This window comes from Silurus aristotelis, assembly GCF_946808225.1.
Source record: "Silurus aristotelis genome assembly, chromosome: 20".
Classification (NCBI taxonomy): domain Eukaryota; kingdom Metazoa; phylum Chordata; class Actinopteri; order Siluriformes; family Siluridae; genus Silurus; species Silurus aristotelis.
Window position 1 is genome coordinate 21,917,887 of NC_139593.1, and position 26,122 is coordinate 21,944,008.

The following is a 26,122-nucleotide window of genomic DNA, read 5'->3' on the forward strand; positions in this document are numbered from 1 at the left end:
TGCTACCACCCCCATGCTTCACAGTATGGATAGTGTTCTTGGGATGGTACTCATCATTCTTCTTCCTCCAAACACGTTTAGTGGAATTATGACCCAAAAGTTCTATTTTGGTCTCCTCTGACCACATGACTTTCTCCCATGACTCCTCTGGATCATACAAATGGTCATTGGCAAACTTAAGATGTGCCTGGACATGTGCTGGTTTAAGCAGGGGAACCTTCCGTGCCATGCATGATTTCAAACCATGACGTCTTAGTGTATTACCAACAGTAACCTTGGAAACGGTGGTCCCAGCTCTTTTCAGGTCATTGACCAGCTCCTCCTGTGTAGTTCTGGGCTGATTTCTCACCTTCCTTAGGATCATTGAGACCCCACGAGGTGAGATCTTGCATGGAGCCCCAGTCCGAGGGAGATTGACAGTCATGTTTAGCTTCTTCCATTTTCTAATGATTGCTCCAACAGTGGACCTTTTTTCACCAAGCTGCTTGGCATTTTCCCCATAGCCCTTTCCAGCCTTGTGGAGGTGTACAATTTTGTCTCTAGTGTCTTTGGACAGCTCTTTGGTCTTAGCCATGTTAGTAGTTGGATTCTTACTGATTGTATGGGGTGGACAGGTGTCTTTATGCAGCTAACGACCTCAAACAGGTGCATGTAATTTAGGATAATAAATGTAGTGGAGGTGGACATTTTAAAGGCAGACTAACAGGTCTTTGAGGGTCAGAATTCTAGCTGATAGACAGGTGTTCAAATACTTATTTGCAGCTGTATCATACAAATAAATAGTTTAAAAATCATATATTGTGACTTCTGAAATATTTTTTAGATTATGTCTCAGAAGATCTTACGCACGCACGCACACACACACACACACACGCTGTCACCTTACTCAGGTGGGTAGGGGATCTCTCTCTTACACACACACACACACACACACACACACACACACACAGACAGTGATGGCTGATGGACAGGAATGTTTTGGTTCTCGGACTAAAACAATAAAGTGCTGCTGCATCGCTCTGTCTCAGCAGAAATAGAACGAGGGTTGAACATGTACACTTGTGTAATTGTGTGTTGACGTGTGAGCATTCTCTTTGTTTTAGTGGCTACGCCGCAGACGACATCACGCACTGCATTCGGCCTCAGGACATCAAGCAGCGACGGGCGGTGATCATCCTCAGGAAGTGAGTAGATCAGCACAGTGTGAAAGCCCCCGCTCCAAAGTGTCTGCTGCTTTTTTACTGTAAGAAAGAAATGTATTTACTTATTTGTTTATTTTTGAGGACGAGACCGAATGCACCTCGTCTGAACACAGGTTCTCTCAGCCCTTTCTCCAGCCCCTCTTCAGAGAGACGACACGGGCCGAAAGCCAAGCGCTCGCATCGTAAAGCCGACCCGGATGCAGCACACAGGTACACGGTGTGTGTGTGTGTGTGTGTGTGTGTGTGTGTGTGTGTGTGTGTGTGTGTGTGTGTGTGTGTGTGTGTGTGTGTGAGAGTGAGAGAGATCCCCTCTGTGTGTGAGAGAATAGGTGTTTATAGCTAGTTCTTTAATAGGAAGGCAATAATCAGTAAATTTGGTTGATTCATGTTTACGCCCCCCCCCCCCCCTACGCCCCCCCCTGTTTTAGACCTCGTATATTAGAGATGGATAAAGAACAGCAGAGGCGATCGATCGTCCTACAGCAGAGTCGCCATGCCGATGACCACGACGAAGATGGCGGCTCCTCAGAGAACTCTTGGAGGAGAGTGGTGAACGCGTCGTCACACTCGGAACACACCACGTCGTCTCGCCGAGTGAAAATGAGACGCCACTGAAGACCCCTGATATAAAACGTGCGAGTGAAATCCGGAACGTTAAACACGATGTCGGTGAGAGAGAGAGAAAGAGAGAGAGAGAGAGAGAGAGCGCTCTAATGTCACTGCGGGTGTGTTCCTATTTATACGTTTTTGTAAGAAAGGAAGTGTGTGAGTAGAGCGAGGGTTTAGGTTTAGACCTCATTACGGACTTCTTAGAGCAGTGTTAGGAGCAAAACCTCTGCAGTATCACTATTTCCTTTCTACAGATTTAAAATATTCCTTTCTGCTCCGCTTTGCGCTCTTTATCCGTTTTCCGGCACCTTAAATAGGAAATCTGGAACTGATGTTTCCTTAGTATTATTATCCACTTGTGAAGGAATTGTATTTTTCTTTTTTTTTCCCCTCCTTGAGATGAACCACAAACCGTGTGTGCATGTGGGTTTTTTTTTTTTTTTTTTTTTTTTTTTTTTTCTTTTCTTTTTTGGGACGTCGATACGATACATTATCGTGTGTAATTTCTCTGATGCTCCACGGTCTGGACATAATTTGCGATGAATTAATGAGGGGGATCTTCTTCCTACCTGATGAACCACGTTTACAGTGTTCAAAGAGACCAGCGTCAATCTGCTGTCACGTAGCGGAACGGTCCGAATAAAGAGCATTTCACTTCTGCGAGCACTGAGACACGCTTATTTACTTTAGCAAGCCGCCTCAAGCTCGTTTTTAACGGTCGCGAATGCAGGGAAAGTCCTGAAAAAAGTTTGAGCCTCAATAAGGAATCATTTGTTCTGATCCACAGTTTCGAGGCAGGATGTTTGTTTTGAGTTGTTCTTATTCGCGTTTTTGTGGGATGTCCTACTACTGGACGAGTTTTGGGAGCGAAATGAAACTGTACGTGTCGGTATCGAACGTGCGAGCCGATAATCTACACACTCGACGGCTGAATCGGTCTTCAGTTCACAGCTGGAACGTTTGCTCTGTCGGGAAACGAAATGAAGGCGTTCAGAGGCGCGTAAACGATCCAGCGGGCAATAAAGCCGCCAGAGTTAAATTTCTTGATGACTGTAACAGAGTTCTATTTTGGGGAAAAATTAAAACAACGACACAGAAGGATGTCATGTGACTCAACGTGATGATAAATGGATATTTTTGCATCAGATGTACAGTCCTCATAAGAAATTAAAAGATGTGTTTAAATTCTGGATGTGCTGTTTTTCTGTTCTGAAGACAAAGTTTTTTTTTTTTTTTTAAATAAATGTCACTTTTGGATCACTGAGCATCGTTAATGAAATAATCGGAATGCACGCGGAATCAATTCTGCTTTCGGATTGGTCAAACGAGTTCTGGTGAGCACCACCCACACAGTAGTTTTAATTCCAAGAAAAATCGATAGATATGTAATTTATTTGCATTATGCGCCGTTCTAATCGTGGATAATGCAGTTAGTCTCTATTTTTAGTGATTTTGTAATAAGGATAAAATGTAAGAAATTGACACCATGATGATTTTTTTGCGGATATATTGTTAGCTCTGATTTTGTATAAAAAATAAAATGATGAATAATCCTATGGGTGGTATAAGAGGAATAAAGCAGTGCAGGATTAAAAACATGGTGTTTCTTTATTTGTATTTTTTATTCTTGTTCCTATATCTTCAAGCTCATTCACATTACCCTCGTTAATAAAACTTATTAATTGTGTGTACATTTTTTTTTTTTTAAACTCAACAACTTAAAAAAAAATGGCGGACGTCCAGTTTAGCACTTTAACCCACGCAAATCCCTCACGTACATCACGTCTCCAGGTACCGTCGATATTCGTGCGTTGATTGGGCAGCGAAGCAGCACGTGACACTCCATACCGGCTTCCTATTAGTGTTGCTCCCCGTCCATCAAAACGTTTCCTCCAATCAGAGCGGAGTGTGTTTTTTGTAGCTATTGCAGGTTAATAGATGGGACACTGAGTGACCTCGAGTCATGAAGCCGTGTTCATTCTGAGTTTGTTTGGGAAATGAGTTGGAGAAGTTTATAAGAAGGTGAGTGATAAAATAATCAGAAATGAAAAGTAACGCGTGTGAACACGGTGTTTAATCCCCTCAGATTAGCGCGCGTGCTAACAACAACACCACCACCACCATGGAGAAGTTGTGTATGTGAGCGCGCGCGCTGGTGTCTAACCCGGATACAACACTTTACATATTTAATACATGTAGAGTCATAAATAGTATTTAACACGATTATGTATTCTTTTTAAACTGTTTATTTAGTATATTGAGGAGGTACAGACCCCTGATACTGCACACAGGATTCTCCATGGCTTTAACCGTTAAAGAAGAAGTACACGTTTATAGAAAGCTCATTCCTAATAATAATAATAATAATAATAATAATAATAATATCTGTGTGTGTGTGTGTGTGTGTGTGTAATAATTATGTATGTATGTGTTCTAATGACAATCAGCACCATAATCATCATAATCATCTTACACTCTTATGCTATTCATCACACATCCTTTAGATCTACAGTGAATTTGCTGTAATTAAACTGTGTTTTCTTCTTCTGGGTTTGTGGTGTGAAGGTACACAAAGTTCACCTCAGAAGTTCAGACTTCAGGCTTCTCCTTCGGTGTTTTTACTTTTCTTTTTCACTACTATTTAACATCGTACTTTAATACTGAAGAATCCACACCATGAAAGAACACGTCTGGGATTCTGTAGTAAAGGAAAACGTGTCGAAGAACCCAGAATATGTGTTACGTTTGATCTAGTCCAGAGCAGCTCCATTTCGCTCTGATCAGATTCACGAGGTCATCGCCTGGGTTGGGTTTCAGCTCACAGGTGTGTCTAATAAAGAGAGACAAGAGCCATCATTACATCATTACTTGAGTCAGTTGGAAACATCTCAAGAATTTTAAATATGTCCCCAAGTGCAATCTCCAACACCATCAGACCCTGTGATGGAAGTGCTCTCATAACGACAAGATCAAGAGCTACCTCTGCTGCAGAGGATAAATATATTAGATACATGTATTAGAATAGACCAGCCTCAGAAACTGTTTTTTTTTTCTCTCTCTTTCATCAATGCTTCTTGAAGTGTTTCTCAAATAGCAGAAAAATTTCAACATCCACTGTGACTGCGCGAGTCATCCCTTCACGGTCCAATCGTGACAATTACTTCAGAAGAACAACAAGCAGAAAAGACTATCGTGGGTCAAAACATAAAGAATGGACATTTGGTCTGCAGTGTGAGATGTTTCTGTTGTAAGCGCCGTGTCTTTGTTACAGAGGGTGAAGAGATGGTTCCTGCATGTAGGGGGAGGAGGTGTGGAGGGTGGAGGTGATTCATCAGTGATTTAGTCAAAATTGAGGGCACATTTCCATCTCCTTTAAAATTAATATACAGTGTTAAAAACAAGAAAAAAGAAAGTAACATGGAAGTTGTTGTCCAAACTTTTGACATGTACCGGGTTTTAAAATCTGTAAAATGCTATAAGTATAAATAAGATAAAGTTCTGCAACTTCTACACTAATGATTTTGGGAGATTTCCCAGACAGGACGAGGTACAGTGTGGTGTGTATTTCTGCTCAGTCAAGCGTGTAGCAGGTGTGGGTTCTAAATTTAAAGTGTGACGTCACTCTGCGTGTGTGTGTGTGTTTATTCATGTTAATATCAGAATATCATGTGCTGTCCTGTCTCTCCTACAGTATTTGAACCCGTGTTTATAAGCCTTCTCTCAGAAACCCTGGTGCTCCTGAGGGTGCGCCAAGATCAGCTCCTAAATCAAATAACTTCTACTCCGGTTCCTCTTCATGTTTCCCACTAACGGTTTTGCTGAAATTTGTTTTTAACACAAGGTTCGGTCCGTCACAGCCAGAGCCATGTACTCGGGTAAAAGACGGGGAGAAAATGGAATTGGCGCCATCATCGACTTCCTGCTCTCCAACGCCCGATTGGTGCTCGGCGTGGGCGGGGTCGCCGTCTTGGGCATTGCCACGTTAGCTGTGAAAAAGGTACGGATGCGTATCCCAGTGCGTTGCGGTTTGGGACGTGTGACACGTCTAAACACTCGGCATGGCAAGGGGAGTTTAATTCTGGGTTATGTGGTGATGTCACTGGCCCCCTTCTGACAAAACTGCAACACAGGGCTTTACTAAGGGTTTCTGTGTCCTGCTAATTAATTTTAGACTCACTCATTTATCTGCAACTTGTCTTTGTCTTCGCTGCGCTCCACCAGCTGATCGAACGTGCTGGCCGACCCCCCGATGACGCCAACCCTGAGAAAAAGACGTCTGAAGGCTGGGAGGAACTTGGCTCTCCTAAACTGCTTCAGAAGGGCATTGAGGGTGCGGTGATAAAACAGATTGCTGCAGCCACCCAGAAAGGTATGTACAGATACAGTGCTTCTGTGTGGCACGAGTCACACATGTTGGGCACGAGTCACACCAGACCAAACTGGTTATTAAAATACTGCATTTCTGTTCTTGGTAGCAGACCTGTCTCAGTCCACACCCCAGAACCAGTCCCAGACTCGGGGGAATGGATCCGACCCGTCTCAGTCTCGGAGACGGCTAGACCTCTGCGTGTTCACCTTCTCAGAAAGACTGGAGCAGTATTACCGGACACGTGCGTGTCTGCCCCCGAGCGAAGTGTCCCGAGCTCAGCAGAAAGCGCTGGATATTGCTACAGAGATTCAGGCCTTCCTGCACTCCAAGCACCCCGACATGCCCCTGGGGGAGATGACGTTAGCGGGGTCGCTGCTCGACGACCTGCAGGTGGTCAAGGCTGATCATGCCTGCCTGCTCGTACCACTGCAGGTAACCAGATCTACACCGTGTGGTGGTGTTGGTCCTCTACTCCACACTAGACCGGGGGAGAAACATCTGGCTTTTGTACTAAAGTCACACATTTCAAAATCCAAAACTTAGGCCTCAATTTTCAGTCTTAAATCATTTTTAAACATTCCTGAATTTACTGATGATTTACTGATTACTAACGTTATCACTGCTCCAGATATAATACACTGCAACAGCCAATCAGTTTTCTGTTATTGATTTCAAACAGATTTTATAAAAAAAAAAACTGTGTGTGTGTGTGTGTGTGTGTGTGTGTGTGTGTGTGTGTGTTAGATGTTGTGATAAAGGTCTTAAATGTAATTCTTAATGGTCTTAAAATGGTCTTGGTCTTAAATCTGACTGACACATACAGAAACCCTTTTCTAGCTGAAGCTTTAACTTTGGATGTTTTTTTTTTTTGTTTTTCTTGTTACTATAGAGACTAAAAGGCATCAGAAAGAGTGCATTGAGACACACCAGTGATTCGTCTACTTTCTTCGTTATTTGTAAATTTTTTGTCTAGTTTTGATGATTTTAATATGAATATTGTGTATGTTTAGCTGGAACCCAGTTTTTGGACCCCGATCGCCGGAGAGGACACTTTTCTTGGCCATCCTCAGTACTGCATGCTGCGTCGAGGAAACCTGGAGTATTTCCCGCGTGGGCGGAGCTATTGGGACAGACACCTCCTCGGGGGCTACCTGTCCTCCCAACTCGTTGCCGAGCAACTACGCAAATCCATAATGGAGTCGATGAACTGGCCGTCTCTGGTTGGAACCCTGGAGCGCGAGGTGCGCCCGGTACTCGGGTCTCCGGCACTGAAACTGGAGATCCGTGCCGAGGGAGAAAGCGGAAATTTGGACGAAGAGCAGCTGTTCATTAGCATTCTGCCGACCGTGCGCTTAGGGCGCATGACGCTGACGGCACAGCCGGAAATCACCGGGTCTTTCGACTACGTGTGGTACCAGAGCCTCTACACGAGCGAGACGACTCGCCTGGCCTTCCTCGACCAATCGAACGACGGCTCGGGCGTTAGGAGGAAGTGCCTAAAAACGCTGAAGGCCGTGTGCCGGAACTGTCCCGCCCTCCACAAGCTGACTGGAGCTCAGCTCAGCAACGTCGTCCTGCACATGAGCGAGAAGGAGTCCGATTGGACCGAGGCGGCGTTTACGGACCGGTTCCAGCAGGCCATCACCGAGCTGATCGGGTACCTGGAGACGGGGTTCCTCCCCAGTTACTTTAAACCCGCTGTGAATCTCCTGCAGGGCTTCACTGAGGACGACATCGACGAGATGGGCTTCATGCTGTACTGCGCCGTGAGCGAGCCGGAGATACTGCTCATATAACCAACTGTGCTTCTAATAAACACTCATGTCCACACACACACACACACACACACACACACACACTATAATGTGCTTCATTCTGATTGTGTGCAGTTCATCGTTTTTATTTATCATTTCAGAGAAACTTGTATTTACTCTCCAGCTATAAAAGTTGCTGAGGCGATCACTTCATCTGATTTTATGCCTCAACCACCAAAGATCATCAGATCATTGAACACTGGAGAGAGCCTCTCATCACGAGCAGAAATGACTGATCATCTCCAGAACTTTTGGAACTCATGATCTTTATCAAAATGGTCTTGATCCTTATTTACAGTGTGTCTTCTTCAGGCTGATGGAGCTCCATGGTTGTGGTTCCAGGATCCATGCAAAGTGACACAAAGTACACGCCTCATCCCATAGTCGCACGTGACTTCAACCGTTAGAGGTTTCAGCAGATCTAATTACAAACCGCACCTTTAAAGCAGTAAAGCGTCCTCGCTCCAACAGAACCTTCTAGATGGATCATTTGAAGTTCTGCTGAAGACCAATCTGATAGAGTGAGAGTTTGAGTGATACAGGGTTCACTACACTGTGCTGCAGTTACTTATACATGGATTTTATTGTTTAATAATCTGATAAATAGAATGATGGCACTTTAGTGAACCCCGGAGCAAAGCAATAAAACAAATCTGCTGTTTATGAAATCCCACTGCTGAAGCTAAAGACTCTGGTGTTTCTCATGAGGGGTGTGTGTGTGATGCAGTCTTCTCCCTGAACAAGTATTGCTCGTAATAATTCAGGGTCTGGAGAATAATTTTAGCTCTGTTAGATGAATAAAGTGTTATTTTGAATCAACACTGATTCAGCTGTTTTTCATCAAGCAGAGGTTTGTTTGTTGGAATGATTTTGGTCTACATGATGCATTTGTCTCATATTTGTTTTGTCTCCTGCTGTAGTGAGATTTTAAAGTGAAAGTAAATTTCTGGGGAACTTCTTTAGTGAGGTGAGGAGTTTCCAACTTCTGCATTCGTACTGGACAATAAAGTGCAATTTGCAGACGGTCCCTTAGCGCTCCATAAGGAACCATCAGAGATCAGGGATTGTGTTAAAAAGCTTTTACTTACTGAACAGAAATGAAAATTAAATACCACTCATTCAGAGGGTCCTGCAAATTAAATGCTATCTAAAGACCTTTTTTTAGGAAAATGCGTCATTTGAAATTAATGGGGGTTTTTTTTAGTTTTTTTTATACATACATTTAATGCAAAGTGCTGTGAATGTCTACATCACATTATGGACTGGTCCAAACTTTGGGTTTTGTGGAGAGTTAAATAAAAAAATATATTCTATTATTTTATCACCAGACAGAAATAGTAATGAAAATAGGGACTGTTTTAGAAGGTGAAGCATTTCCCTGCTGCAGGTTGTGTATGGTTTATTAGAAAACTTTCACAGGAGGAACTTCATGCTGGACTGATGATTTCAGCCTAAATGAATAAAGGATGAAGGCTACGTGCACGCGCAGGAACTAGTGGAAGTTCTTCGGTACCGGAAATGTGTCTGGGTCCAAATCTTGTTTGGTGCACGCATTAACTAGGTCGTGTGTGTGTGTGTGTGTGTGTGTGTTCTCTAAAGGTCGCTGACACACCATCCTTCCCCTCCCTACTCTGGCGCGGTCACGTGGTTTTCGACGAGCACCAGTTTCGGTTACCGAGGGCTGGTCACCAGACGCCTCGCGCTGTTTACTTCTTAGCCCGAGCGCGTGAACGCCAGACGAAGCGGAGACGTCTGGAGGTCTTGATGGACGGCGGTGGAGTTGCGCATGTGAGTTTTTGATGGTGTTAGTCTCCGGTGAAAGTGCGCTGAAATGATCCTGGGTGTTAAAGAGTTAAACGCCGGCGAGCTCTAGAGCGTTCTGACGACCTGCTTTTACGCGCTTCACGTGTCACGTTCACGCCGCACGGGACCTGCGTCACTGCACATGTGCCTGAGCCCAGCAGGACCACGGAGCAGAGCCTGAAGGTGTTTGTCATATCTATATTCAAAACCATAAAGGTCATATCTAATTATATCAGCATCATCATCATCATGATTGGATCTCCAGACCTGCTGGCTTTCACAACCGACACCGAATTCCTAGAACAGTCCACAGAATCGCTCAGGCTTCCATCCGAACTGTCCGTTCCTCTTTATCCGCACTCGGAGGACGCCTCGCCGTGGTCAAAGACATCCAGCTTTGTGAAGGATTTTATTCTCGTATCGGAGTTCTCCGAGCAAGTGGGTCCTCAGCCATTACTAACCATTCCGGACAAATCCAAGGCATGTGGCTCATTCGATCTGAACCACTTCTCGCTCAGGATCATGTCCGTGGACTATCAGGCCACGTTTGCAGGCCCTGCATTTAGCGGACATCCTAAACTGAACTTTGTAGAGGATGCAAAAGTGGTTCTGGGGGACTCGAGAGAAGGAGCCTACGCCTACGTGCAACACTTAACGCTATATGACCTGGAGGCTCGGGGGTTCGTCCGACCGTTCTGCATGGCCTACGTGTCCTCGGAAGAGGCCAAAATTCTGAATTGCTTTCGTGAACTTTCAGCAGAGTTTTCCAAGGCTTCGGAGTGTCTGAAGACCGGAAACAGGAAGAACTTTGCCAATGAGTTGGACAAAAAACTTTCAGACTTGGAGTACACTCGACTAACACTGCTGAGGGAGATCAACCGAGAGAGGCTAAGCAAAATAAAAGATGCCGAGAAAAACAAAATGGAAGAGAAGCCAAAAAGTGAAGATAAAAGGGATAAACAACAGGATAACGGGAACAGCGAGTTGCTGTCGATTACAAAAGAGGAACTAAAAGAGAAACTAAGATGTAGCTCGCCGTTTATGGAAGTTGATAAAAACCTCAACATGCCGAGATTTGATAAAAAGGGAACTGAACCTGAATGTGACACTGTAGTCATGAGCAATGGGAGTGAAAAATACAAGTCAGAAAACGGTCGAGTGTTTGAGCAGCCTGAGGCAACCAAAGAAGGTCTAAGTGCAACATGTCAGAGAATCATGTGGGCTAATAAAGCAGATGAGCTGGCTCATGTGGAAACAGCCATCCAGGAACACAGAAGCCTTTTGAAACAGATCACCTCCTATCCAAACAGAAAGCTCAGAGACCCCGAATTCCTGCCATATGAGCCTGATGATGCCTTTCATTCTCTGGAGTCTGACCTTGACCCCAACATGCTGTATTCTCAGAGCCCAGAGTCAGTGGAGGATTGCTTACCACCACACACTCTGCAACTGGTAAGCTCAAGCACATGTCGACAGTTCGACAAGCGTCTAAAGAACCTGGACGAACTCTGTGACAAGTACTTTATGGAGCAGGCGATGAACCAGCTCCGCTACATCGAGAGGAGCTTCCATGGAGACAACAGCTATCTTCTTTCTCAGCAACAGACCCAAAACCTGCTCCGTCACCTAAAGTCCACAAACTTCCTCTTTGAGGATTTGTGCGACCTGGAGCCTGAGTCAGGTCAGCAGGTTTACCGCCCATACCCTCAGTTTGCACAACTTTTTCCTGTTTCTCCACTACAGAGCGAACCTGTAAGTCTGGACTCCTACACATCGTGTGTGGAAATGGTGCCCATTCGTCTGGAGCTCCACAGAAACAGACCCGGCTCTGTTCCAACCTCGCCGAGTGACGACCTGCCTTCGATGCCAAATTTCTTGAACGAAGGTCACTACAAGGCTGAGGAGGTTTCCGTGCTGTTGAAGGATAGCGTCAGCAGCAACGAGAGTATAGAGGTGTTAGGAACGGAGAAGTCCTTCAGAGCGATTTTTACCGCAGAAACCGTTCCTCCGAGGCAGACGGCGTTCCCTGGAAGCAACTTTGAAGAACGGAAACGGAGAGTAGTCACCCGACGAGAGAACAGCGAGGACAGCATCGAGGTGCTTAGCACTACAGAATCGATCATACCTGACGATTTGAGGGCCTCGTACCCTTCTTCAATCTACGAAGAAGCCCAAGACCAAGAAGTAGATGAGAATGGGGGTGCTGAAGAAAAGCGTCAGAGCTTTCCGAGCACTCCGAATAGAAACATAGATACAAACATGAATTTGGAACTTGGCACAGTTTCTCCTCTAAGTGAACTGAGTTCTTTCCAAGACAAGCATTTCCTTCTCACATCAGACGATTTCTCTGATTGCACCAGTTACCACAGCTTTGGCTCCATGGGCTCCATGCTTTCTCTCGATCCCCACGAGGAAAAAAGGACCCCAGGGAACAGAAGAAAGCGCGCCCGGTCTGGACGGATGGCTCTGAACTTCCTGCGCCAGTTTCCGTTCGCCCTGCACGCCGTGTTTAGCCTGCTGAGCGGCCGGACGCTGGTGGTCTTGGGAAGCGAGGAAAGAGTGGTCAGACGCCTAGTCGCAGCACTGACCATGTACACTCCTCATCTAGGGAGGTGCAGAGGAAGCATACATGCCTGGACTTCGAGCCCTTTGCAGATTACAGACCTGCTTCAGTGGAAACTCGTCGGCTATAACAGGTATTTTTGAAAGTAAACAAACTAATTCATTTGTTGTAACGGCAGCTCGGAATGAGTTCTGCAAGATGTTAGACATATTATAGAAGGTGTCTCCAGGACCTCTTTAGGACCATGCTTTATTTTGACTTGGTAACATGACATGGTGAATTTATTTTCTTATTTAAGGGGAAAAAAACTGAGTCTTTGGTATAAATTAAATTTATAAAAAAAAAAAGTTAAATATTATCAGCTTCAAATTTCATTAATTTCCTCAAAGTACAAACTCTTTATTTATCATCCTGTTTTTATTTCCAGATCGTGTTTTCCTTCATCTCCCAGCATGCCACTTTGCCTAGTTCGCTTCAGCCGCTACCTCAGTGTACTGGATGTGGACCAGAAGACCTTACGCTGCCCGGCGTATAAAGGTTCTCTCGCTTGTCCGCTGGTGGACGTGAGGACTCACGCCATGCACGGCGCCGCCTACTTCCTGAACGCGCAGACGGTAATCTGTAATCTTGTGTCCAGGGCATTCCTCCTCGCTTTCTCTCCTGTGCACCCAGGCCTGGACCTTAAACCCGTCCACTTCTCTGGTGAGCTCCATGAGGACGATCTGAAGATCCTCTGCTACCTTTCGGAGCTCGTCACCTGGCACGTTGCGGGAACCTCGCCCCCAGTCCTGCGATTCAGCTACAGTGCAAGTACACTTTTCAAAATCTGACACTGAAAACTAATGTTTTACTGCTGCTACGGTTCTTACGGCTGGGACTCCAGGAATGGACAAAAGTTTGTGGGCACCTGATTAATAGACACGTATGCGCTTCTTTACTAAAATCGCATTCCACTCCGCATTGTGTCCATAGCCGCTGTTGTAATGAGCTCCACTCTTCTGGGAAGATGGTCCACTAGATTTTTGTGGAGATTCATTCAGTTACATGGGTGTTAGTAAAGTCAGGTACTGATGTAGGTGAGGGGAGGAGGGCTGAGCTGGAGTTCTTCCAAACCAGTGGAACAGATTTTGTTTTGGGTCTCCTAGGTTCAGAGTTATGGGAAATCTTTATGCCAGGCATCCAAGGATTTTGTGAGAACGTGTTGTTGAAGAATATGGGTGGAAATGTCAGGTGTTCCAGTACTTGTGTGATTGTAGTATGTATATTTATTTATGAATTTATCAATTAGACCTCAATAACAGCAAAACCAGTGCAGACTTACTGTAGTAAAAGTGGGGGGAAAAACGTTCTAGCAATCATCTGACTGAAGTGTTCACTGTGCTGCTTTTCTCATTGTCCGGATTCTGACCCACTTTCTCAGGGAAACTCTGTGATCCAGGTGTCAATAGCAGCGCACACAGAAAAGGCCAAACCCTGTAATCTGAAATCCCCAAATCCATGTGATTAGTGTTCTGACGGATGTGTGCTCGTGACGTTTGGGGGGAAAAACTCGTATTGCAGCGTCTTTATTGCACAAGTTACTGAATAAAGTGACACTACTGATTAGTCCAACTTAAAAAAAACTGATACACAGGTTCCTTGATTTAAATGTCCAACCAGCCAATCACGTGGCAGCAGAACAATGCATCGAAAAATTGCAGCTCCAGGATTGGACCTTGTGTCTCGGATTCATGACCCTGGTTCCTGATTCGTGTCTGATAAGGAACGAGATGTGGTCGATGGACCATCTAGATCAAGCTGTTGTGATATGAGATGCTTTTCTGCTCAGCACATTTGAAAAGAGTGGCTGTTGAAATGAACCCCAGCCTTGTGGTCCGTTCAACCTGGACTTGATCTACAGAACCCGTATCCGTGTGATGTTTCGCGTTGTGCTGCTGCTCCCTGATTGGCTGCAGGAAAGTGTTTACAGATCAAATGTAAAACCACACAGCAGATTCTTTACCTTTGCATGTTTGGATAAAATGCACGTCAAATACATGTTAAAGTGTTCGTGGGAACGTTTTCACGTAATATTATTATTTATATATATAAAGAGCTGATATTTTATTAAAGAGTGCCTTGTTTTAATGTCGTCTCGGTCTCAGTGGCGTCACTTCAAAACCCATTCAATAGGGATGAAAGTGTGTGTTTCTCAAGTCGTTTCTCACCTCACAGCTTTTTAAAAGTACAGATACAAAATCATAGAATTTTCATAGAAAACAGACGCCAATATGGCAAATCCTTTTTATACCAAACTGCAGATCAAAGTTCACCAAGATAAATAAATATATAAAATCAGCCCCAAGTGAAAGTAACAAACTCGTCGTGTCTCGTGTCCTTTCATATTTCCATGTAATCTGAACTCCAGTCGAACTCAAACCCCCAGCGTCATTACTTCAAAAAGATTATTTTGATTTGTATAAAAGTGGTTAAGTTGTATAAAAAAATTATATCATTGTAAGTTTATGCCTAATGAGTGATCCAGTGGTGACTGTGGCAAAGAAAAAGCTCCCTGAGTCTTCATGAAAAAAACCATGAGAGGAACCAGACTCCAATGGAAACCATCCTGATGTCCATCATTATTGATAGGTGTTTAAATGCAGGTGTGTTCATGCAAACTCTGGTCCTGAGCACATTATAGCAGACAGTTGATCTTAATCCATCCTGGAGTTGCTCAGGAACTTCCTGGATCTTCATGCTGTCCATGTGGAACCATCCCCACCTCACCGCAGTGATCCGGAGATCCGTGGTCAAAGTATTGAAAGCAAACGCGTGTTGTAGATTTAAAATTTTTATTTCGCACATAAAAAGCATTTCTCCGTTGAACAAGGGAACAGAAAGAAAACGTACATTTGCTGTGTGATGTGAAGCAGCTGCTCGACGTGCTTTTCCACACGCAAAAATCCTGTACAACAAAAACCTCCATTTCTTTTATGATTCAACAAAAACAAGAATCCGATCGTTTCAAACAAACAATCTGCAGTGTTCATGAGGAACAGTCGAGGGTCCGATATCTTACATTACGAGCTGATCGCTCTGACACACACACACACACACACACACACACACACACACACGTTACTGACGCAGACCCCACTGCATCATCTGAATGAGAATTTGCCGTTTGTCCGGGTTCAGACTCGACTCCTGCACAAAACCCAGAGACACAAAAACACCAAATCACACGTTACGTATTTATATTTCTAATGCAGTCACATGACTTAGCAGCAGCCAGTGGGGTTAAGGGTCACTAAATCCTGAAAATTTCCAGCACCATCCCGACTTTCCTGCCGTCACCATTAGTGATGTCATGAGCACAGTCTCGAATCAAATCTAGAAAAATCCAGACTCATTTTTTTTTCTGGTGCTCGACACAGATTTTTACCCACGGATGTGATTTCAGACACAAATTGGTTATTTTTTGATGGACATGATCACATGGTACCATACTGCCCCTAGAGGGTTCTTTTGGTTCTGCACCACATTGATACATCAGCCAGATTAAACACACGTACACGTACACGTTTTATTACTTAGATTCCATTAGATATAATAAGTTTTCTTACGCTGACTTCGAGCATGCATCTGAGGTGGTACATCCACGGGTTTTCAAACCTGCGTTTGGAACACACAGGAGACTGTGTTCAGACACGGTGGGGGGAAAAAAAACACCACAAACATGGACCCAGTGGTGTTACACAAAATACCGGTCAGTTTCTATTCGTGTATGTAAGGAATAAAAACACTAAACTGAGGAGTTGGTATTATGTGTGATTTCTGCCGGGTGTAAATATTTAATGAGAAGAAAGTCGGCACTGTGATCTGGTGATGTGAAAGCACGCTTACTCATTCCACTTGGCCAGCAGATCAGTAACGGGGTAAGTGTTGGGATGGAGAGCGACGCTGGGCTCCAGGAAGAACAGGCAGAGGAAACTGGCGATGAAGAAGTGCTCGACTGTGTCCTGCAACCTGGGGTACAACATTAAATCAAACTTTTATATTCAGCAGAAATACATGGACCCCGTTCTTTATTCCAGTCTTAAACAGATCGTGTTCTATTTATTCTAACGCAGTTGTGCAGATGATCGGATGCTGAAATGTCGGGTCTGAGCGAGCGTACCGCAGAACTGATTTGCCTTGTCTGTCCACCAGTTCCTCCAGGATCGTAAGAAACAAATCCAGAAGCATCTGCGGCTGCACCAGGAGGCTGCTGAACAACCAGCGCATCACCCAGGGATTTGACTGAACACACACACACACACACACACACACACACACACACACACACACACACACACACACACACACACACACATCAAAGCCTAAATGTAAAATATGGTGTGATGTTACAGTGATCGTACAATTGAAACAAAGAAACTCTCAGACAGACAGACGCTCCGACAAACACAAACACTCAGACGCTCAGACAGACAGACGCTCAGACAGACAGACGCTCAGACAGACACAAACACTCAGACGCTCAGACAGACAGACGCTCAGACAGACACAAACACTCAGACGCTCAGACAGACAGACGCTCAGACAGACAGACGCTCAGACAGACACAAACACTCAGACGCTCAGACAGACAGACGCTCAGACAGACAGACGCTCAGACACAAGCACACAGGCAGAAGACTGACTGTGAAGGTCAGGAGGATGGGGAGGATGGGTTTGAGTCGTGAATGTAGAAGACGCCATGCTAAAGCCTGAGTAGCTAAGAGTAACAGGGCCTGCTCCGGATATCCCTGCAGGAGAAGAAGAAGATTTCACCCAACAATCAGACGTCAGCGTTACTCCACCACACAACACAAAACGGCTCTCACGCTCTGAAAGCTTTTCGGAATGTGGATCCGGGACGTCCGATTGAGCTCGCCGAGGATTCCCATGGCGGCCTCCCTGGACCTCTGAAACACCCCAAAAACAATACACCTCGGATCAGCGCCAGTGTTCCTACACCACCAAGACGTGTTAAACGTCTCGCTGTGACTCACCATGAGAAAGTTGTAGTCGGGTTCCTGCAAACACGAGCCGTCCGGACCGGAAGGAGACGACAGGTTGACAAATTCCAGCACTTTTATCCAGCTTTCGCTCTAGAAGACAGATAACAACAACAACAACATTAATAATAATAATAATATAATATTTAGCTCCCACGCTAATAACTGCTGCTGGAGCTCTGGTGCGACTTACGGAGCTGAGATACCAAACCTTACAGCACTGTTCTGAAACGTCGACGTCTCACTTCACAAACATTCCAGATTGCTTTTTTTTTTTTTGGGCGGAGAACCGACTCGAAGCTTCTGACATCACTTTAGAACACATCGTATTTGACACACACACACACACACACACACACACACACACACTCACATGTGCAAAGGCTGCATTGTTATACTTCATGACACGGAGTGCAAACTTCAGCACCTCTGGTCTTTTCAGCAGGTTGGATCCTCCTGGAAAAAAAGGTACAGTTTTTTTAGAACGCTGCACCTCGAAGCAAAGTAACTACGTGAACCTGAGTAGCTCAAGAAATATCGTGACCTCCTTCTTTACCTGCGATGGGGGTCCATGTGCTGCTCAGTAAAGGATCCGTCTGAACCGCGTGGACGATTTGAGAGTAAGGACCGAACTCCACCTGCGGTGGGTGTGGTATAGTGTGGGGGGCGTGGCCAGACATGAAGATTCTGAGGTAGGCATTAAACTGGGCAGGACTCAGCCTGGAGGCGGGGCATGAAGGGCCATACATGGGGTTGAACAAGCATTCAATCGCGCCGTTATAATCGCCGACCTTCAAACACACACACGCGATGATCATCCACATTTCAGCACTTATTGTTCCATAGATTATTATACTACAGAAATACGTTTTCTATGCTCCATGTTCTCTATTCATACACGTTCCCTCCTCCCAAATACTTAGCAGGAAGCTAACGTGTGTGAATGAAGGCATATTCCACCAGAATAAAAACCTGTGTGTCCATCACACTATCGCAGGAGGTAATCAGCACTCATCTGTAGTTCATCTCAGCAGCTTGTTTTTCTTTACCTCTAAATAAAATGTAATTAATTCACCTTGCACAGGTAAAGAGGAATCCAGTCTCTCATCATCTGCAGCCTTTAATCGCAGGAAAGAGAAACGAAACGGTGAGCGGCGTAAGTGAAAATGGGTGAAACTGGTGTTAGGGTGAGGAGCAGGGACTCACATGGCAGCGTTGTCACTTCTCACGTATTTGAGGTAGCGAGCCAGCTCACGAAACCTGAGGAGCAAAACACAGAAAAAAGGGCTCATTTCCTGAAGACCTCCAGCAGTCTCACAGCTTCATCTCCACCATGCAGAATGAAGGAACCTGTTTTGCTGCTGGAGATTCAGAACCCGGGATCTGACCACCAGCGCCATTTCGTGCAGCGTCTCCTGACGCCGGCCTTTGACCTGCCTGACCCCGGTCACGTTCTGACCTTTCAGCACCGCGGACAGCAACGGGTCGTCCCAGGGGAGCACGTTCAGACTACGAGAAAACAAAACAAAGTTGAACGGTCCTGATGAGAAGGTTCTGGAACTGCTTAGTATCCGAAATACATACCACTGATACACGTGAGGAAAAAAAAAACAAAACACAATGCTATTTTATTTTTACCTGTTTCTGAATTTTCTGAAGTCAGGAGGAAGTGGAAGAATTTGGAAAAAGTCTTGCAGTTGCTTGACAAAAGAGAACGGAAAGTTTGCGTCGACAAACCAAATCTGCACAATCGATATCGCTCTTAAATAAAAGAAGAAAAGGAAAAAAAAAAGAAAAAATGTAAGTCAATCAAACACACATTTCATAGTATTCATTTGTTAAAGCCTTTTCTTTTTACTTCATTTTTTTCCCACCATTTTAACAAGTGATCATTAGTCAAATTCTTCACACGACTGCTATTACCACCAACACTACCACCAACACTGCCACTACCACTACCACTCCCACTACCACCAACACTCCCACTACCACTAACACTCCCACTACCACTAACACTCCCACTACCACCAACACTCCCACTACCACCAACCCTCCCACTACCACCAACACTGCCACTGCCACCAACACTGCCACTGCCACCAACACTCCCACTACCACCAACACTGCCACTACCACCAACACTGCCACTGCCACCAACACTCCCACTACCACCAACACTGCCACTACCACTAACACTGCCACTACCACTAACACTGCCACTACCACTAACACTCCCACTACCACCAACACTACCACTACCACCAACACTGCCACTGCCACTAACACTCCCACCAACACTACCACCAACACTGCCACTACCACTACCACTCCCACTACCACCAACACTCCCACTACCACTAACACTCCCACTACCACTAACACTCCCACTACCACCAACACTCCCACTACCACCAACACTCCCACTACCACCAACACTGCCACTGCCACCAACACTCCCACTACCACCAACACTGCCACTACCACTAACACTGCCACTACCACTAACACTGCCACTACCACTAACACTCCCACTACCACCAACACTCCCACTACCACCAACACTACCACTACCACCAACACTGCCACTGCCACTAACACTCCCACCAACACTACCACCAACACTGCCACTGCCACAAACACTCCCACTACCACCAACACTACCACTAACACTCCCACTATCACCAACACTCCCACTACCACCAACACTGCCACTAACACTCCCACTACCACCAACACTCCCACTACCACCAACACTCCCACTACCACCAACACTCCCACTACCACCAACACTCCCACTACCACCAACACTCCCACTACCACCAACACTGCCTTTAACACTCCCACTACCACCAACACTGCCACTAACACTGCCACTAACACTCCCACTACCACCAACACTACCACCACCACTCCCACTACCACCACCACTCCCACTACCACCACCACTCCCACTACCACCAACACTCCCACTACCACCAACACTCCCACTACCACCAACACTCCCACTGCCACTAACACTCCCACTACCACCAACACTGCCACTACCACCAACACTGCCACTACCACTAACACTGCCACTACCAGCAACACTGCCAGCAACACTGCCACCAACACTGCCACCAACACTCCCACTAACACTCCCACTAACACTCCCACTAACACTCCCACTAACACTCCCACTGCCACTCCCACTGCCACTAACACTCCCACTGCCACTAACACTCCCACTGCCACCAACACTCCCACTGCCACCAACACTCCCACTACCACCAACACTCCCACTACCACCAACACTCCCACTACCACCAACACTCCCACTGCCACTAACACTCCCACTACCACCAACACTGCCACTACCACTAACACTGCCACTACCACTAACACTGCCACTACCAGCAACACTGCCACCAACACTGCCACCAACACTCCCACTAACACTCCCACTAACACTCCCACTAACACTCCCACTAACACTCCCACTAACACTCCCACTGCCACTCCCACTGCCACCAACACTCCCACTGCCACCAACACTCCCACTGCCACCAACACTCCCACTGCCACCAACACTCCCACTGCCACCAACACTCCCACTGCCACCAACACTACCACCAACACTGCCACCAACACTCCCACTACCACCAACACTGCCACCAACACTCCCACTACCACCAACACTCCCACTACCACCAACACTCCCACTAACACTCCCACTGCCACCAACACTGCCACTACCACCAACACTGCCACTACCACCAACACTGCCACTACCACCAACACTGCCACAGCCAATAACACTGCCACAGCCAATAACACTGCCACTCCCACTACCACCAACACTCCCACTGCCACTGCCACCAAGCAGTTCCTGACTGGAAATATTATTATTTTCCTGTTTACTCACTTCAATCTAAAATAGTGGACTTATTTTATTTTATTTTTTTTTAATCTACTGCCATTTAGAAGTCTTATAGATGCCCTCGGTCTGAATAAAACATTGTCCCGGACCAGAAGGCTGCTTTTTGCTGTCTTGTCAATAACGCACACATACAGTGAGTAAATAAGTAAGTTCTCCCTCTTAGAAATCATGGAGGGGTCTGAAATTGTCATCGTAGGTGCATGTCCACTGTGAGAGACATAATCTAAAAAAAAAAATCCAGAAATCACAATGTATGATTTTTAAACTATTTATTTGTATGATACAGCTGCAAATAAGTATTTGAACACCTGAGAAAGTCAATGTTAATATTTGGTACAGGAGCCTTTGTTTGCAATTACAGAGGTCAAACGTTTCCTGTAGTTTTTCACCAGGTTTGCACACACTGCAGGAGGGATTTTGGCCACTCCTCCACACAGATCTTCTCTAGATCAGTCAGGTTTCTGGCCTGTCGCTGAGAAACACGGAGTTTAAGCTCCCTCCAAAGATTCTCTATTGGGTTTAGGTCTGGAGACTGGCTAGGCCACGCCAGAACCTTGATATGCTTCTTACAGAGCCACTCCTTGGTTATCCTGGCTGTGTGCTTCGGGTCATTGTCATGTTGGAAGACCCAGCCTCGACCCATCTTCAATGCTCTAAATAAGGGAAGGAGGTTGTTCCCCAAAATCTCGCAATACATGGCCCCGGTCATCCTCTCCTTAATACAGTGCAGTCGCCCTGTCCCATGGGCAGAAAAACACCCCCAAAGCATGATGCTACCACCCCCATGCTTCACAGTAGGGATGGGGTTCTTGGGATGGTACTCATCATTCTTCTTCCTCCAAACACGTTTAGTGGAATTATGACCCAAAAGTTCTATTTTGGTCTCATCTGACCACATGACTTTCTCCCATGACTCCTCTGGATCATCCAAATGGTCATTGGCAAACTTAAGACGTGCCTGGACATGTGCTGGTTTAAGCAGGGGAACCTTCCGTGCCATGCATGATTTCAAACCATGACTCTTAGTGTATTACCAACAGTAACCTTGGAAACGGTGGTCCCAGCTCTTTTCAGGTCATTGACCAGCTCCTCCCATGTAGTTCTGGGCTGATTTCTCACCTTCCTTAGGATCATTGAGACCCCACGAGGTGAGATCTTTCATGGAGCCCCAGTCCGAGGGAGATTGACAGTCATGTTTAGCTTCTTCCATTTTCTAATGATTGCTCCAACAGTGGACCTTTTTTCACCAAGCTGCTTGGCAATTTCCCCGTAGCCCTTTCCAGCCTTGTGGAGGTGTACAATTTTGTCTCTAGTGTCTTTGGACAGCTCTTTGGTCTTGGCCATGTTAGTAGTTGGATTCTTACTGATTGTATGGGGTGGACAGGTGTCTTTATGCAGCTAACGACCTCAAACAGGTGCATCTAATTTAGGATAATAAATGTAGTGAAGGTGGACATTTTAAAGGCAGACTAACAGGTCTTTGAGGGTCAGAATTCTAGCTGATAGACAGGTGTTCAAATACTTATTTGCAGCTGTATCATACAAATAAATAGTTTAAAAATCATACATGTTGATTTCTGTATTTTTTTTTTTAGATTATGTCTCTCACAGTGGACATGCACCTACGATGACAATTTCAGACCCCTCCATGATTTCTAAGTGGGAGAACTTGCAAAATAGCAGGGTGTTTAAATACTTATTTTCCTCACTGTTTATACAGATTATATTATAATCTAAAACTTTTACCTCCAAAACAGCTCCATTACGACGTGTGAAATCGCCGGCGCGTGTACGGTCCTGTAGGGGAACAAAGAATAAATACACAAATGTGGAGGTGTAATTGTGGCCTCACAAAGAAAACAAACAAACAAAAAACACCCACATATGGTAGTGTGGAAAAGACAGTGGTCCCAATACTTTTGGAAATGCAGTGTAGATTTAAATATCAATTTAATTTGCATATTACATGAAAGTGTGTGTGTGTGTGTGTGTGTGTGTGTGTGTGTGTGTGTGTGTTTTTACCCAGGCATTGAGTGTGTGATGAACAGCTTAACCGCCCCTAGCACAATGACTGAGCCGCTCTTCGGGTTTTCCTTCATCGTCTCGTCGAGAAACGCGATTACGTGCTCCATCACGGGTGTGTAGCTACAAACAGTGTACAATAACGTCACGTCGTACACGTGTAGAGCCGAGGACGCCACGTAACGGCACGTATGAAACACACTTACTCGTACAGAACAAGTTTCTGGTGATCCATGTAGCACCTCGAACATCCCGCCCCCACCACCCCGACTGCCCCTGCAGCGCCCCCTCTGGCCGAGCTGTTTCCTGCAGTTCTGCCTCTGGTGGAGTGACAAGGGCAAACGCAGGCGATCTGTCGGTTCGGGTTCTCCGTCGTCACCAAGAACGCGGCGTACTTCACCGCTAAGCTCCGAGCAAACTCCTGCAGGCGGGTTTCTACCACACACACACACACACACACACACACACACACTTGATTCAGCACCTATCTCATCGCACTTCGCCGCTCAAACATCTTCATACGCACCTGCGTGCCGGAGGTCTGAATCCAAGTCGGCCGGGTTGAAGGTGAACTTCAGCTCGTGCAGAAATCCCAGGATCCTTTTGTCGCGTAGGGATTTCCAGTAAATGCTGCGTTTGTGAGCGTTGCAGTGACAAAACCCCGGAACGTTCCAGAACTTACACTGAGGGAGGAGGAGAAAAGGTTGAGGCTCGGCGATAATATCGATATCGTGATACATCACATGTCAGAAGGTTATTGATATATATTATATATGTTCTCTATGGAAGTTGCATTGAAACGTATAAAAATCTAATCAGTAAAGATGCAATGTCATATTGAGCTCCTCGGGTCTTTCTCAGGTTCCATCCTGGTTCCACAGAAGGTTCCTGGTTCAAAAGGAGGTTCCAGGATCTACAGGAATTTTTCTGGTTCGACAGGGGGTTCTTGGTTCTACAGAAGGCTCCGTGTTCCACAGGAGGTTCCTGGTTCAAAAGGAGGTTCCAGGTTCTACAGGAATTTTTCTGGTTCGACAGGGGGTTCTTGGTTCTACAGAAGGCTCTGTGTTCCACAGGAGGTTCCTGGTTTCACAAGCGGGTCCAGGTTCTGCAGGAGGTTCTAGGTGAATTTTCCTTACCTGAGAGGCGAGCTGGTCACAGATGTAACAGAAGCACTGCTCGCAGAAAACCGCGTTATCGCTCTCTGGCTCCGAGACGTTGGAGTCTGTAAAGCTGAGAAAAAGCCACACCATGTTCAGGACAACCTGAAGATCCACGAGAGGAGAACAGGAGGAAACCCAGGTGAGATCGAGAGTTACCTGAAGGCCTCGGTGCAGTCGTACCGGGCGTGAGGCAGAAGGTTGGCTTTACGGGAGAAGGTGATGGTCACGTCCTCGTCCAGAATTTCGCTCGTCTCCGAGGGACCTGCTAGAAAACAACGACTCCGGGGGTCAGTGAGAGAGAGAAGATGTAGGAAAGAGGGATGGTGGAGGGAGATGGAGATAAACCAAGAGAAAAGAATAAGTGAATAGAGATTTAGAGGTGAATAGAAAGATCAGGAGGGAAAGAGTAAGTGAGTGTGGGAAAGGAAAAGAAGGAAGAATGAATGTGTAAAGAAGAGAGTGGGAGGAAGACATGGATAGAGGGAGTGGGAAGAAAAGAATGAGAGGAGAGGATGGAAAGGAGTTGTAGAGAATGAATTGATGGATGGATGAATGTGGTGTGTGTAGTTACAGTGTTGTTACAGGACAGTAGATCAGTAATTAATGTAAAACTTCCTCCACCTTTATTCATCTCGTCTTCCTCCACTATGAACACGGAGGAGTTCTCGTGCGCCCCCGTGTGGTCAGAGTCCGCCTCTGCATCCTCGTCGTCGCTCAGCACGATCACCTCAATACTCGGGTCCATGGAGGAACTTTCTCTCTCTCTCTCTCTCCTTCTCCTTCTCTCTGTCTGTCTCCAGCTTCAGCTGTGTGTACAAATAACCACGTGTCAGCTTTCTCCTGCAGTCTCTCTCTCTCTCACACACACACACACACACACACACACACACACACACACACACCACAGCTACCGAGTTCCTTTAAAAGAAGCAGGAAGAGAAAATAAAGAGCGCTTTGCGACCTGTAACTTTAGAACCTATGATATGATGAAGGTAAGGTGAGATGTTCCACAGTGGACTGACCTGCACATTGTCGCCTGGAGAAGCTTCAAACTTTGCGCTTTAGTTGCGCAAAAAAAAAAAAAAAAAAAAGAAAAGGAGGAAGTTCCGGTCGGAAATGACGTCAAGACTGTAAACGAGCGAGAAAAATAAAGGTGTAATTTTTAGATGTTCAACATGAGTAAAAGTGTAAATGTGTGTGTTTAAGGAGAAAGTTGTGAGAACATTCTGATCTCCTGCTCGGAATGTTTCTGATTGTTTGATCGCTGTAGATCACGTGGGCGGGACTTAGCGAAAGAATTTGGGCGGGATTATGTGAAGTGGGCGGGGACTAAAGAGTTATTCACTCACCATACAGCATCTGAGGTACAATACATTTTTATTTGTATAACAGCTTTAATAATGAACATGAGACTTCATGAAGAAAAAACCTTAAGAGGAACCAGAATCCAAAGGGAACTTCATCGTCATCACTGAAGGTCCATCATTGTTTAAGGTCTTCAGTGTTGGACGTGTAAACACACGTTTGTGCAACCTGTGGTCCTGAACCGCTGTGGTGTACTGTTGATCTTAATGACATTCAAATTCATCCTGAGTTGCTCAAGAACTTCATGGATCTTGTGG

The 26,122-nt window shown here is 45.6% G+C and overlaps 4 protein-coding genes and 1 long non-coding RNA gene across 12 annotated transcripts in view; 4 read left to right on the forward strand and 1 right to left on the reverse strand.

Annotated features, from left to right (window-relative positions):
* Window positions 1-3,001, forward strand: part of alkbh5 (alkB homolog 5, RNA demethylase) — a 16,418-nt gene extending 13,417 nt beyond the window's left edge. For all 3 annotated transcript variants that reach the window (XM_083521849.1, XM_083521850.1, XM_083521851.1), the window contains 3 exons: window positions 1,104-1,184; window positions 1,284-1,412; window positions 1,631-3,001. In XM_083521849.1, coding sequence (XP_083377975.1) covers window positions 1,104-1,184; window positions 1,284-1,412; window positions 1,631-1,817 — 397 coding nt within the window. In that variant the 3' untranslated portion in view covers window positions 1,818-3,001. The remainder of the gene's footprint in view (window positions 1-1,103; window positions 1,185-1,283; window positions 1,413-1,630) is intronic.
* A 686-nt stretch (window positions 3,002-3,687) lies between these two features.
* On the forward strand, window positions 3,688-8,813 carry mief2 (mitochondrial elongation factor 2). 2 transcript variants are annotated; one of them, XM_083521847.1, is made up of 5 exons: window positions 3,688-3,833; window positions 5,653-5,808; window positions 6,033-6,180; window positions 6,287-6,612; window positions 7,191-8,813. In XM_083521847.1, the coding sequence occupies exons 2-5, from the start codon at window positions 5,677-5,679 to the stop codon at window positions 7,974-7,976; spliced, it is 1,392 nt and encodes a 463-aa protein (XP_083377973.1). In that variant the 5' UTR covers window positions 3,688-3,833; window positions 5,653-5,676; the 3' UTR covers window positions 7,977-8,813. The 2 variants fall into 2 exon arrangements, with proteins under 2 accessions (XP_083377973.1, XP_083377974.1); XM_083521848.1 differs by having other exon boundaries at window positions 6,290-6,612.
* An 803-nt stretch (window positions 8,814-9,616) lies between these two features.
* On the forward strand, window positions 9,617-14,492 carry smcr8b (Smith-Magenis syndrome chromosome region, candidate 8b). The gene is made up of 2 exons (XM_083521832.1): window positions 9,617-12,493; window positions 12,788-14,492. Exons 1-2 carry the CDS (start codon window positions 10,047-10,049, stop codon window positions 13,188-13,190), a joined length of 2,850 nt encoding a protein of 949 aa, XP_083377958.1. The 5' UTR covers window positions 9,617-10,046; the 3' UTR covers window positions 13,191-14,492.
* Window positions 14,493-15,174: 682 nt separating this feature from the next.
* LOC310715416 (uncharacterized protein) lies at window positions 15,175-25,757 on the reverse strand. 5 transcript variants are annotated; one of them, XM_083521835.1, is made up of 21 exons: window positions 25,523-25,757; window positions 25,122-25,306; window positions 24,657-24,762; window positions 24,477-24,570; window positions 23,867-24,023; window positions 23,547-23,775; window positions 23,341-23,463; window positions 23,065-23,115; window positions 19,038-19,160; window positions 18,750-18,908; window positions 18,606-18,659; window positions 18,475-18,517; window positions 17,956-18,190; window positions 17,773-17,855; window positions 17,394-17,492; window positions 17,226-17,306; window positions 17,043-17,147; window positions 16,520-16,641; window positions 16,246-16,368; window positions 15,966-16,014; window positions 15,175-15,546 (listed from the first exon to the last, which is right to left on the reverse strand). In XM_083521835.1, exons 2-21 carry the CDS (start codon window positions 25,243-25,245, stop codon window positions 15,478-15,480), a joined length of 2,229 nt encoding a protein of 742 aa, XP_083377961.1. In that variant the 5' UTR covers window positions 25,246-25,306; window positions 25,523-25,757; the 3' UTR covers window positions 15,175-15,477. The 5 variants fall into 5 exon arrangements, with proteins under 5 accessions (XP_083377961.1, XP_083377962.1, XP_083377964.1 ...); XM_083521836.1 differs by having other exon boundaries at window positions 25,122-25,340; XM_083521838.1 differs by having other exon boundaries at window positions 25,122-25,286; window positions 25,519-25,757.
* On the forward strand, window positions 24,023-25,596 carry LOC310715433. Its single transcript, XR_014530324.1, has 2 exons — window positions 24,023-24,224; window positions 24,321-25,596. It is a non-coding gene; the product is annotated as an uncharacterized lncRNA (long non-coding RNA).
* Window positions 25,758-26,122: the final 365 nt, after the last annotated feature.